Source organism: Salvelinus namaycush, chromosome 12 (genome assembly GCF_016432855.1).
Source record: "Salvelinus namaycush isolate Seneca chromosome 12, SaNama_1.0, whole genome shotgun sequence".
NCBI lineage: Eukaryota > Metazoa > Chordata > Actinopteri > Salmoniformes > Salmonidae > Salvelinus > Salvelinus namaycush.
In genome coordinates this window covers 45,575,264-45,590,220 of record NC_052318.1, presented here as the reverse complement: position 1 = coordinate 45,590,220, position 14,957 = coordinate 45,575,264, and the positions used below count along the sequence as shown (strand labels likewise).

The window sequence follows — 14,957 nt, the reverse complement described above, 5'->3', positions numbered from 1 at the left end:
ACAAGCCACAGTTGAATCCCCGAAGCCAGCTGAACCAGAAAACATATGAAGGGCTTTTGGCTGAACTACATTTCCCACCTGTGTAGGACCACGATTTGACGTCATCACTCAATGACACCTGCGCACAGTGCCGCAAAAGACCAGGGAAGACAAGTAAAAAGGGAGACAGAGAGGAAAACAACACGCGAAAGAAAGGAATGTGTATCAAGCAACAAAACGATGTCTAGTCTCTGAACACTTACTCACCGAACCAACAAACGATACACAGCCTCCTGGCTCGTGAATTTGTAGAAACATTTGCCAAACGCGGTTTGTGGAGCTAGCTAACGTCGTTAACAACAAGTATTCTTTCTTCCTACGCGTTAGCAACGCAGCTAGCTAGCTACCAAGGGGATACGCGTGTGACCCAGACAAGAGCCGAGAAAACACGTATTTTGGACACACCATGAATCCTGAATAGTGAGTGAAGTTTGTGATATTTAGTTGTTTTTGTTAACTCCATGTCCAGTAACCGCGGATGACGAGACGTAGCTAGCTAACTCAAACGCGTAACAAAATATATTGCGTCATCACTTGTTTACATATTTGTTCCGAACATCTGCTATGATATCGGGTTGTTGTCATGATCATACCAATAGCTATGTTGACATAAAATTGCATAAGATTGTTGATCTAACGTTGGTTAGCTAGTTTGTTGAATGACCTGGAGTGGAGATATGGGTCTAGTCACCTTTCTCTTTCTTTCACGTTTTCCTCTTGGACATTTAATCGTACATCCTTGCAGCTGTAGTTAGCTATAATAACATAATTTCAGATGGAAATGACAGCATTGCGTATAAACTAGCCTAACTCGTCAGAGACCTAAATGAAAGTCAATGCTGGCGGTTTGATAGAATATATATGTTAGTCTCTAACCATTATTTGATAGCCTCTAACCTGGTTTCCCCCGTAGTGACTACCTGTTCAAGCTGCTTCTGATTGGCGATTCAGGGGTGGGCAAGTCTTGCCTCCTGCTTCGATTTGCGGTAAAAACGATCCGTTTTCAGCTTTCAATCAACGTTTGGATACTGTGTGTCTGTGTGAGTTTGTTGATATATGTGTGTTTTTTTTTTTATATGATACATTTCAGGATGACACCTACACGGAAAGTTACATAAGCACCATCGGAGTGGACTTCAAAATCCGAACTATTGAATTGGATGGCAAGACTATCAAACTACAGATTGTGAGTTGAATCCAGCAGGCCTGGCAGCCATCGGGAAGTGTCATCGCAGTTCATGCTTGCAGCCATGTAGTGTTTTAGCTAATTAACATCTTGTTTTTCTTGTCTCATGTCTGTAGTGGGACACTGCTGGTCAGGAGCGTTTTCGCACCATCACCTCCAGCTATTACAGAGGAGCCCATGGTATCATCGTTGTCTATGATGTAACAGATCAGGTTAGTGACACCCCTCCACAAAGGAGATTCATTAACATCTATGAGTTAACGTTTATTTATTGACCACATATAACTGAGGTATTTTCTAGGAGTCTTACAACAATATAAAGCAGTGGCTGCAGGAAATCGACCGCTATGCCAGCGAAAATGTCAACAAGCTGCTGGTGGGTAACAAGTGTGACCTCACCACCAAGAAAGTAGTAGATTACACAACAGCCAAGGTGAGTCCACAGGAAACATGCGGAATCTGATACAGATGAACCACAGTATTTGAATAAAGTGTACTCTAGTCGACATGCTGAATTATCAACTGTTAGGACACACTGTGTTTTACTTGCAATGGAAGCACCCTACTACTGCAGTCAGACTGGTTATTGACACCTGTCTCACCCTCCTCAAACAGGAATTTGCTGACTCCCTATCCATCCCCTTCCTCGAGACCAGTGCTAAGAACGCAACCAACGTTGAGCAATCCTTCATGACCATGGCGGCCGAGATTAAGAAGCGCATGGGGCCCGGGGCCACGACGGGAGGAGACAAGCCCAACCTGAAGATTGATAGCACCCCAGTAAGGCAGTCTGGAGGAGGATGCTGTTAGGACTGCCCTGCCCCCTCCTCTCACCTCCAGAGGCCCAGGGGTAGAGTGACAGTACTGGGGTGGAGCTGACAGAACAGGAAAATATGGTGATGGAGGTGGTGGGATCTCCAAGAACTGACTGACTTTTTCCCCCCATTTCTTTTTTTTTTTTTTTTTTTTTTCATCTTGACCTATGCCCATAATTAAGTGAGAAGGGTTTGTGCCCAAGGAGCAGTTTCCCCCCCCCCCCCCCATACACTCTCATTTTATTCACCAATGTGCACAGAATTGGAAACATCATCTTTGATAAATGTGGTTGGCTTTGTAAGGCATGAAAAATGTTTTTAGCTAATCTAGCACTAATCCAGTATCTATCTGTAGCAGTGGCTGTTTAAACACACACAAGTGGTCGAAAGAAATCATGGATGTTCTTTCAACTATGGCTGACTACATAACTACCCTTTATGGCCTTCGTGGTTCCTAGTCAGACTGCTGATCGCTGATGGTGAGAAGGTGAAGTAAGAGGAATCATTGTGACAGTTAAACCAGAGGCTTCACGGACACACTCCAGAGGAAAAATAGTGAAGACAAGCGCCGTTTGTATCATCTGTCCTCTCGGGAATTGAGATTCAGATTTGGAAGTTGTCATTGGGCCCATGCGCATAATATATAGGTTGTAATAGGGTTGCTGTTGATGAGAAAGAGAAGACAGGGCGAAGTAAATAACAGGCTTTCTATCAAAACAAAGTTCACAAAGTGGGGACAACATAAATGGAAATCTGCAATCACGGCGTCCACATCTTTAATGTCTGTTTTAATCATCGTTATATAACACTATTATCACATGGTGGTTTTACTACTGTGGTTTTGGATTGTTTTGATTCTCTCTCTTCTAATCCCGAAAGTGTAAGCAATGAGTATGTTATTGCTGTTTGATGAATGAGAGCATAACCAAAGGTCAACAGGCATTTGGTTCTTTCTGTCTGGAGTGGTAGCTGGCTGTTAACATCCAGGGGTTTTCAGGCATGTCCAATCCTTTAGCGTTGAGTTTGATCTCAAGTCACAATGCTGCTGTACCAGTACCATCAGACCTTTTACATGCTCACTATAATAACGTATGGACACCCTCTGGTTGATGATAAGGTAACATGTATTATTACAGTACTAGCTCATGCCATTAGTCACCATGGTCCAGCATTGCAACAAGGTTTGGATATTTGTTAGACAATATTTTGGGGAGAGTATGGCACATTACGTAGCCTACCACAGTTAGCTTTTGAGTGTATTGTTTTCACGTTTAACTGCTTGCTCAAACTTGTCGTTTCGGATATGTCTTTTCTAATGACATGTTTGTGGGAAAGAGAGAGAATGGACCTCAGAGGAAAAATCACCAGCGTCTCAAATTCGTATGGGGTCTCAAATTAGTATTGGATTTCAAACAAGAGGAACACTTTTGCTTTCCTGAGTAAATACTGTAGAGCTGATGACTGTCTGGGAATTCCACTTTCTTAAGCATCACCATTGATATCCTTGCCTTTTTGATGAAGAAGTATCTTGCGGTTGGTTGGTAAACACACCAGGAAAAGGTTGCTGGGTTTTTCCATTTAGTGAATTTTGACCCATTTAAATAGTTGGCTTCCTTGATATATTCTCTCTGGTTTACATTTTCCCTTTAAATGAAAAATAGATGATTTCTAATACACTAATTCAATAATTTGGCTTTTGGTCAGGGAAGCGATATAATGGAAAGATTCCGGCATGATGGTTATTTCTTCTTTGCTGTGGACAATGTAATATGCTCTTAATGCCCAGAAGATATTGGGAGTCCATAGTAATAAAGTATATTGTTATTATTGCCATTATTGTGTGTTCACTGTGTATCTGTTTTGTGCCACATTTTTTCAGATGAATGTGATACCTGTAATGACCAGTAGAGGTCAGTCAGCACAGAAACAGTAGCTCGTCTGAAGCTGTTATAGGCTACTGATAATCCGCTAGAGTTTTACACCATCTGACATCAGAGAGTTGTGCATGCTCACGCCGTTCACCTTCTAGCTCTCGTAGGCCTACCCCGTCTCATGTCGGGATGACTTAAAAACAGCATGATCTCAACACACGTATGCCACAAGGATGATAATGTAAAGATAGTTTGTCGACGCTGGATGGAGTGTGCAGGGTGTCCATTCTATCCTGTTTATTTCTAGCCTGCTCTTACTTATATATAGCTTATATATAAGTAATTGCCAAAATAAAGGAAACACTGGAGTAAATTAGGAATACAGTCTATTGAAAGCAGGTGGTTCCTGAGTCAATTAAGCAGTTAACATTCCATCCTGCTTAAGGTAATGTGTAAAAATGCCCGGTTGCCCATTATTTTGGCTGTCATGGCTAGAAGATGTCTCAGTTACTTTGAAAGAGGGGTCTCAAAGGAGTAAAGGGGGTTTAAAGTGTGTGTGTGTGCCAGTCACCAGATCTCAACGCAATTGAACACTAATGGGAGATTCTGGAGCGGAGCCTGAGACTGCGTTTTCCATCAACAAAACACCGAATGGTGGAGTTTCTCGAGGAAGAAAGTCGCATCACTCCAATAGAGTTCCAGACACTTGTAGAATCTATGCCAAGGCTTGAGCTGTTCTGGGGGCTCGTGGTGGCCCACCGCCCTATTAAGACACTTTATGTTGCTGTTTCCTTTATTATGGCAGTTACCTGTATGTGGCGGAGCAAGCTACAGTACCAACTGGTACCTGTGTGGACTGGGTCACAGTTATCTGTCCATAGTGTAATATTGTGTAGTATTCAGTGTTTCCCCTATATGCATTTAGCTAAATCGTTGCCTGGGGGGAAAAAAGGTATATATTTGTTATTTACATTTAAGTCATTTAGCAGACGCTCTTATCCAGAGCGACTTACAAATTGGAAAGTTCATACATATTCATCCTGGTCCCCCCGTGGGTCCCCCCGTTATAATGTAGACGTATAAATGTATGGCCCAGGAAGACTCCATTCTCACCATAGCAGTGAGCCTGTTTTACATTCTACTTCCCACTAGGGTCGCAACTTTAGTTTTAGAAGTGGAGGTTGGATAAACACTCCAAACAGTCTACCCGACCACTCGGAAGCGTCCGTGTGGTACTGAAGTAGACCGTTGGCTCGTTTTGTATCACATTCCAATGATGAAAATGCAATTTCAGAATCATGTCCTCCCCCCGTCTGCAGTGAAAGTTGCGCCCCTGCTTCCCACACCAATAAATGTGAAAGTATGAAACCATGCTATTTTACAACAGTCTAAATCTGAAACATTAGTCAGGGTGATATTTGCTGGTACGGTAGGATCTGCTGTAGCCTATGACATTCTCAACTGCATTTTGATCCCTCAAGTTCAATCCTAAATGTCGTCTTCTTGGTCCCCTGACCCAGTCAGCTATGGAAAACCCCACAGAAATTAAATCAGGCCTGTGAGTTTGATCAAGCATGCATAAGCGTCAATATGTCTGTTGGCATGCTACTGTTAGTGTTGGTGTGTAAGTTCTCCAGAGTTGGCCTGGTGTTAGTGAGTCTGTGCAGTGTGTCGGTGTTGATATGACCATGAGTGCATGTGTTTGTTGTACCCATCACGATACTCACCCTGCTGCAGACCCCCAGGTCCTGGGCGGGTGTGTGGGGGGAACCAGGTGGTGGTACCACTGACTGAGGAACTGGTGTTCCGGGCCTATATGCTGCCCATGCTAGTGCCCTGCACTGGACCCACCACTGCCATCTTCATCGTCCCTCTCTTCTTTAGCGTGGGTAGAGCAATGCAGCTTATAGACATTAGTAGACTGCTTGACATTTCCACCATTATTACTGTGCCCATCTCTGTTTCACATCAACCATTGCAGCCCATTTCCACCATGTTATTGAACAGCTGCACCTAGAAGAAGACACTTTGGCAGTTATCCTGCTCTCTGCACGTAAGGCGAACAGTTACAGAAGCCTTGAAACCAGACACGTTTAATACACGCATGCACTTCAAAATACAAATATACAGTGCCTTCGGAAAGTATTCAGACTCCTTGACTTTTTCCACATTTTGTTACGTTACAGCCTTATTCTAAAATTGATTAAATAAATGTTTTTCCTCATCAATCTGCACACAATACCCCATAATGACAAAGTGAAAACAGGTTTTTAGAAATTTTAGCAAATGTATAAAAAAAAAAAAAATACCTTATTTACATAAGTATTCAGACCCTTTGCTATGAGACTCGAAATTGAGCTCAGGTGCATCCTGTAGTCCACAATCATCTCCTTTGTCTCGGTTACGTTGAGGGATAGGTTGTTATTCTGGCACCACCCGGCCAGGTCTCTGACCTCCCTACAGGCTGTCTCGTCATTATCGGTGATCAGGCCTACCATTGTTGTGTCACCAGCAAACTTAATGATGGTGTTGGAGTCGTGCCTGGCCATGCAGTCGTGGGTGAACAGGGAGTACAGGAAGTGACTGAGCACGCACCCCTGGGGGGCTCCAGTGTTGAGGATCAGCGTGGCAGATGTGTTGCTACCTACCCTCACCACCTGGGGGCGGCCTGTCAGGAAGTCCAGGATCCAGTTGCAGAGGGAGGTGTTTAGTCAGTGTGGACCACTGCGCTCCAGTCCCGTCTTGGTCCTAGAGGGCCACAGGAGCTGCACGTTTTCTTTGTGTCCCAGTGTATATTAATCAAAGCAATGTGGGTAGAATATCAGCCACCAGATAAAAACAATTTGTTGAAAAGACACTCAAATGTGATAACAACCAAGCTGTGCAAGACCAGACATTTGCTGAATGTGTGAAAATATTTCCTGTGTCTTATGCTATTGGAAACCCTGCTCTCCAGTACAATGCACAAAGGCTGCTGTGCACTGACCCTGTGTCATGTACATTTTTCTCTAAATGGACTGGAATGTTATACTCAGTGGTCATTTTCCTTCTTCCTGAGTGTAAGGCATGTGTTTAGCAGCTGACAGTTTCTGTCCAAGGTGTCTTGTCAACTGAGTGGGTTCACATAAAAACCACACTTATCAATTGATGTGGGTTCAAACAACAGAAATACGTTTTTGAGTGTCTATAAATGGACTCAGAAGCATTGGTTTAAGATGCTTTCAGCCTGAAAAATAGTCTTATTTCCATTCTCTCTGTTTTCTCAGTATTGAGAGAACCTGGCTCAGAGAGGCCGCACAGGAAGACTCAAGATCCAGGAAACTTTCATTCCAGCGTCCTCATGAGGCACTGTGGCAACAGCACAAGGTCAAAGACGCCGCATCACAGAGCAGTAACTGGAGACTGCCTGGAGTGTATTAACATACGGCAACCGTCAAGCTCCGCTAATAGCCAGTTCACAGGCCAAGGGCCCCCAGAGACATCCCAGTGACCCACAGGCAGAGGGTTCAGGACCACAAGCAGAGATTAGTGGGGTGTGTATGTGAGCATGTACATGCTTCTCTGTGCATGAGGTTTTGTAAAAAAAAATATTATAATAATGGCCTATATAAATAAATGTCCCCTCCCCTATTATATGAATAAGAGAGAGAGAGAGAGAGAGAGAGAGAGAGAGAGAGAGAGAGAGAGAGACAGAGACAGAGACAGAGACAGAGACTGAGAGAGAGAGAGAGAGAGAGTAGAGAGAGAGAGGTTAAGAGGCATACAGATGTTAAACAAATCAGAGAGAGAGGTTAAGAGGCATACAGATGTTAAACAAATCAAGACAGAACTGTCAATAAAATCAAGAGAGCTCTGTCAACCCCTGTCAAACAAAACAATTATCTGGAATATTTAAAAATCTAGAATGTTGAATCACTTGGTAAGAATTATGCAAAGCTAGCGCAATATATTCTATAGACAGAAAGGTTTCGTGATGCTCAAGGACCATTGCATGTTATTCCAGAACCAACCATTTACATTTTAGTCATTTAGCAGATGCTCTTGTCCAGAGCGACTTACAGTAATGAGTGCATACATTTTCATACTGGCCACCCATGGGAATCAAACCCACAGCTACCAACTGAGCCACACAGGAAGCTCGATAATATGTTACTACGGAAAAATGAAGCATTTCGACAGGAGAACAGTGTAGAGCGTGAACTTGGGCCTTTTGCATCTCTTAGGGTAACCAGTATCAAGGGCACCATCCACCCTATCCTTTAGAGAGAAAGTCTGTGAACTTCCACAGGCAACCATCAATAGTGGGAGGCTTTGATTCCCGTAAAGCTTTAATGTGGCATTTCACCTCCTATTGTTAATGCATTTACCATGATCCATTCACATAGTCCTTTTATAGTCATTCACCTAGTCCTTTTTGCCTTTTCTTCCAGCCCTCAGAAAGGCACAGACAGACACACTGATGATTGTGAAATATGGAAAAGCTGAGGCTATCTCATCTGGTAAATGAATGATCTATGAGTCATTTTGTACCCAGAAAATTATCGTACTGCAGTGATTCCTTTCAATGTTACTTAAGAGAGGAGGAATGATAGCCATTTGAAAAGCACAGCAACAGAAGATGTTACTGCTTTTGCCTACAGCTGTAATCATTTGCACATGTAAATCTGTCTTACTGGACTCACTGTAAATCACCGAAGTGATACATCTTTAAACTCTAAACGTTAATCGCGGCATCATACTGTAGCGTTGTGAAATAAAATATGCGCAACTGTGAGTACAGAACGCACAGAACTATAAAGATTAGATTAGCATTGCAGCAAGAGCCCCGTCGCAAATGTGTTGACAAAATCACGTGTGGAGAAGAGGTGGCGATAATAATCAGAACGTTTCAATTAACTCTTCACGGGGGAAAGTTTGAACGACAGAACAAGTCGGTCTCTGGGAGAGTACTGCTCAAGTAGCACAATCTTTATCAATCTTAGCCACCCACTGATACACAAACACAGTTTACATCATTTCCCACCAAAGATAAGTCTTAATAGCTAGCCTAAAAAAATGTTGACGAAGGAAACAGATATATCATAATGTGTTGGACAGAGATGTCAGTGTTGGCCCAGGAATCGGAGTATTTTCCCCTGTTAAAAAAGCACTGCAACTATCTGGGAGTATTAAGCACTGCAACTATCTGAGACGTAAAAAGCACTGCAACTATCTTGGACGTATTAAGCACTGCAACTATCTGGGAGGTATTAAGCACTGCAACTATCTGGGACGTAAAAAGCACTGCAACTATCTGGGAGGTATTAAGCACTGCAACTATCTTGGACGTATTACACGCTGCAACTATCTGGGACGTATTAAGCACTGCAACTATCTTGGACGTATTACGCACTGCAACTATCTGGGAGGTATTAAGCACTGCAACTATCTGGGACGTATTAAGCACTGCAACTATCTTGGACGTATTAAGCACTGCAACTCTCTGGGACGTATTAAGCACTGCAACTATCTGGGACGTATTAAGCACTGCAACTATCTTGGACGTATTACGCACTGCAACTATCTGGGACGTATTAAGCACTGCAACTCTCTGGGACGTATTAAGCACTGCAACTATCTTGGACGTATTACGCACTGCAACTATCTTGGACGTATTAAGCACTGCAACTATCTGGGACGTATTAAGCACTGCAACTATCTGGGACGTATTAAGCACTGCAACTATCTTGGACGTATTAAGCACTGCAATTATCTGGGACGTATAAAGCACTGCAACTATCTGGGACGTATTAAGCACTGCAACTATCTGGGACGTATAAAGCACTGCAACTATCTGGGACGTATAAAGCACTGCAACTATCTGGGACGTATTAAGCACTGCAACTATCTGGGACGTATAAAGCACTGCAACTGGAGGAGGTTCTCCATTTCCCCCTCTTTGCGCAAGAATTGAGACTGAACAGAGTTAAGACTGGAAGAAAACATCTGCCATTCTGGTATCTGTCATCTCAGCACTCAAAACATTTACACTATAACATAGGCAGATATAGCCCAGAGCCTCCACTCATCTCTCCTAGCAGGAACCCAGGGGGGCTTCAACACCGCTGTAGCTGGACTACATGTATTTGTACTCTCACACTAGGCTGTATCTGCAGCCTTAGATAGCTGTGTGGACCATAGAGATCCTATCCTTTACATGTAATTCTATGGTGTGGACATTTCCCATAGTGATAAATAGGTCCTATTAGGGAGCTCGTTATAGCTCTATTATGTTGACACGCCACCCTGATGGGACGTCTACGCCCCCCGTCATTAACAGCAGGAACCCGGGGTAATAAACAGGGAATTCCACAATGGACACATTAACTCTATGAAACGACTGTTCACGGTCAAGGTTTCAATGTTGAATGAGTGTTTTTAGTTTTGAATGTGAATGTGGATTTCTTGTTTGTGAAAGACTGATTCCCTGGAAACATTTGCTTATTAATTGCAAACTGTTTGAGACAGGGTTGTGGATATAATTATTCAATTTTTCCTTTACTCCATACCAAAATCAATGGGAATGTGTTCCCTTCCATTAGTTGACCATATGGCTTTAGTTAATTGTTTCAGTATGTCTAATGGGAGTCCCCAGCGGCAGAGTTGGGGAGTTACTGATTACATGTAATCAGTTGCATGTAATCTGATTACAAAAAAACTGTAATCAGTTAAATTACCAGCTAAAATATTGTAATCCCATTACAGATACTTTTGAAAAACTAGATGATTACTTCTTGGATGACTTTTTTATTCAGAAAGGATGAAAATATACATTGACACATTTCTGTTCTCTCAATGACATTCAATTCAATTCAAACCTGCTGATTAGAAGGTCCTGTGTAGATTTTATTTTCAACCAGCAACTATCAGGAGATAACACTGGTCAACTTTTTCCACACTTTTACAGTTCATCAGCTGTTGTACAAGATGATATAAACACATAAAAAAATTAATTTTTGACTGGGCCTTTAAGGGACTTTCGACTTAACGTCTTATCCTTGTGCCTATCAGCCTTTTATTTCGATTACGACTGAATTTCAAGTAAAATGCACAATATTTTCCTTCTTCTTTGTATATATCTCCAATCATGAGTTTTAAAAATGGCGCCAGAGAAGAAGGCATACGTTTTACGTGTCCCCAACCGAATGTGTTGTTGTTTGTTTATTTGCGGTTTTTGTAACTTGTTTTTTTTACTTATTTTGTACATAATGTTGCCGCTACAGTCTCTTATGACCGAAAAGAACTTCTGGACATCAGGACTGGGATTACTCACCACGGACTGGCAGAACAATTTTTTTCCTTTAACGAGTCTGACGACCACGACGCAAACGATATACTGCTTTCTCGGGAACAGGCCCAGATCCCCGTGATTTGCGTGAAGAGGCGGCGGAGAAAAAGGGGACAGAGGGCGGGCTGAATTCTGAGAATTTGTAGGCGATCGAATAAACCCCCACTTCCTTCCATTCTGCTAGCAAACGTGCAATCTTTGGAGAAAAAAAATAGATGACCTACGCGCAAGATTAAACTACCAACGGGACATTCAAAACTGTAATATCTTATGCTTCACGGAGTCGTGGCTGAACGACGACACTATCAACATATTTGGCTGGTTATACGCTGTACCGGCAGGATAGAACGGCGGCGTCTGGTAAGACAAGGGGCGGCGGACTATGTATTTTTGTAAATAACAGCTGGTGCACGATATAGAGTATCTCATGATAAGCTGTAGACCACACTATCTACCTAGAGAGTTTTCATCAGTATTTTTCGTAGCTGTTTACATACCACCACAGTCAGCGGCTGGCACTAAGACAGCATTGAATGAGCTGTATTCCGCCATAAGCAAACAAGAAAACGCTCACCCAGAGGTGGCGCTCCTAGTAGACGGGGACTTTAATGTAGGGAAACTTAAATCCGTAATACCAATGTTAAATGTGCAACCAGAGGGAAAAAAACTCTGGACCACCTTTACTCCACACACAGAGAGGCATACAAAGCTCTCCCTCGCCCGCCATTTGGCAAATCTGACCATAATTCTATCCTCCTGATTCCTGTTTACAAGCTAAAATGAAAGCAGGAACCACCAGTGACTAGATCAACAAAAAAGTGGTCAGATGAAGCAGATGCTAAGCTACAGGACAGTTTTGCGAGCACAGACTGGAATATGTTCCGGGATTCCTCCGATGGCATTGAGGAGTACACCACATCAGTCATTTGCTTCATCAATAAGTGCATCGATGATGTCATTCCCACAGTGACCGTACGTACATACCCCAATCAGAAGCCATGGATTCGCACTGAGCTAAAGATTAGAGCTGCCGCTTTCAAGGAGCGGGACTCTAAACCAGAAGCTTATAAGAAATCCCGCCATGCCCCACGGCGAACCATCAAACAGGCAAAGCATCAATACAGGACTAAGATCGAATCATACTACACCGGCTCTGATGCTCGTCGGATGTGGCAGGGCATGCAAACCATTACAGACTACAAAGGGAAGCACAGTCGAGAGCTGCTCAGTGACACGAGCCTACCAGACGAGCTAAACTACTTCTATGCTCGTTTTGAGGCAAATGGCACTGAAACATGCATGAGAGCACCAGCTGTTCCGGATGACTGTGTGATCACGCTCTCCACAGCCGATGTGAGTAAGACCTTTAAACAGGTCAACATTCACAAGGCCACAGGGATTACCAGGACGTGTACTGCGAGCATGCGCTGACCAACTGGCAAGTGTCTTCACTGACATGTTCAACCTCTCCCTGTCTGAGTCTGTAATACCAACATGTTTAAGCAGACCACCATAGTGCCTGTGCCCAAGAACACTAAGGTAACTTGCTTAAATGACTACCGACCCGTAGCACTCACATCTGTTGCCATGAAGTGCTTTGAAAGGCTGGTCATGGCTCACATCAACACCATTATCCCAGAAACCCTAGACCCACTCCAATTTGCATACCGCCCCAACAGATCCACAGATGATGCAATCTCTATTGCACTCCACACTGCCCTTTCCAACCTGGACAAAACTTTAATTAATATTGTTTTGCATTTTCCTATGTGCAAATAAATATGTGAGAATGCTATTCATTGACTACAGCTCAGCGTTCAACACCATAGTGCCCTCAAAGCTCATCACTAAGCTAAGGACCCTGTGTTATGTCCGTTGTTGGAATGAGACCAAGGTGCAGCGTGGTAAGTGTACAACGTTCTTTATTTTGATGAACACCAAAAAAACAACAAAAGATAAACGAATGTAACGTTCTGCAGGCTACACAGTAACTGTACAAAAACAAGATCCCACAAACTAAGGTGGGGGAAAAGGCTGCTAAGTATGATCCCCAATCAGAGACAACGATAGACAGCTGCCTCTGATTGGGAACCATAGCCGGCCAACAAAGGAATAGACAAACTACAATGCCCACCCAAATCACACCCTGACCTAACCAAATAGAGAAATAAAAAGGCTCTCTAAGGTCAGGGCGTGACAGTACCCCCCCAAAGGTGCGGACTCTGGCCGCAAAACCTGACTCTATAGGGGAGGGTCCGGGTGGATATCTATCCTCGGTGGCGGCTCCGGTTCGGAACGTAGCCCCCACTCCGCACGCTGATCCCTCCGCTTCCGTGGAACCGGACCGTGGATCGTCGCGGGAGACTCCGAACCGTGGATCGTTGCCGGAGGAACCGGACCATGGATCATCGCCGGAGGCTCTGGACTGGGAACCCCCGCTGGAGGCTCTGGACTGCCGACCGCCGCTGGAGGCTCTGGACTGCAGACCGCCACTGGAGGCTCTGGACTGCAGACCGTCACTGGAGAATCTGGAATGCAGACCGTCGTTGGAGGCTCTGGACTGCAGACCGTCACTGGAGACTCTGGAATGCAGACCGTCTCAGGAGGTTCCATACTGTGGACCGTCTCAGGAGGTTCCGGACTGTGGACCGTCTCAGGAGGTTCCGGACTGTGGACCGTCTCAGGAGGTTCAGGACTGTGGACTGTCTCAGGAGGTTCCGGACTGTGGACCGTCTCAGGAGGTTCCGGACTGTGGACCGTCTCAGGAGGTTCAGCACTGTGGACCGTCTCAGGAGGTTCCGGGCCATGGATCATCACTGCAGGCTTCGTGCCATGGATCATCACTGGAGGCTTCGGGCCATGGATCATCACTGGAGGCTTCGGGCCATGGATCATCACTGGAGGCTTCAGGCCATGGATCATCACTGGAGGCTTCGTGCCATGGATCATCACTGGAGGCTCCGGGCCATGGATCATCACTGGAGGCTCCGGGCCATGGATCATCACTGCAGGCTTCGGGCCATGGATCATCACTGGAGGCTTCAGGCCATGGATCATCACTGCAGGCTTCGTGCCATGGATCATCACTGGAGGCTTCGGGCCATGGATCCTCACTGGAGGCTTCGGGCCATGGATCATCACTGGAGGCTTCGGGCCATGGATCATCACTGGAGGCTTCGGGCCATGTATCATCACTGGAGGCTCCGGGCCATGGATCATCACTGCAGGCTTCGGGCCATGGATCATCACTGGAGGCTTCAGGCCATGGATCATCACTGCAGGCTTCGTGCCATGGATCATCACTGGAGGCTTCGGGCCATGGATCATCACTGGAGGCTTCGGGCCATGGATCATCACTGGAGGCTTCGGGCCATGGATCATCACTGGAGGCTTCGGGCCATGTATCATCACTGGAGGCTTTGTGCCATAGATCATCACTGGAGGCTCCGTGCGTGGAGCAGGCACAGGACGTACCAGGCTGGAGACACGCACTGGAGGCCGGGTGCATGGAGCTGGCTCTGGTCTGAAACCTGTCTCCGCCAACCACCCTGTGTGCCCCCCCCTCAAAAAAATTGGGGGCTGCCTCTAGTGCTTGCGTCTTGGTTGCGAACCCCGGTGTCGTCGTTGTTCCTCCCTTGCTGCCTCCATCTGCTCCCATGGAAGGCGATCCTTTCCAGCCAGGATCTCCTCCCATGTCCAGGATCCCTTCCCGTCCAGGA

At 44.9% G+C, this 14,957-nt stretch overlaps 1 protein-coding gene across 1 annotated transcript; it reads left to right on the top strand.

The window, feature by feature from the left end:
* Positions 1 to 136: 136 nt before the first annotated feature.
* On the top strand, positions 137 to 3,876 carry LOC120057323 (ras-related protein Rab-1B-like). The gene is made up of 6 exons (XM_039005899.1): positions 137 to 459; positions 953 to 1,025; positions 1,130 to 1,225; positions 1,342 to 1,437; positions 1,527 to 1,658; positions 1,841 to 3,876. Exons 1-6 carry the CDS (start codon positions 446 to 448, stop codon positions 2,033 to 2,035), a joined length of 606 nt encoding a protein of 201 aa, XP_038861827.1. The 5' UTR covers positions 137 to 445; the 3' UTR covers positions 2,036 to 3,876.
* Positions 3,877 to 14,957: the final 11,081 nt, after the last annotated feature.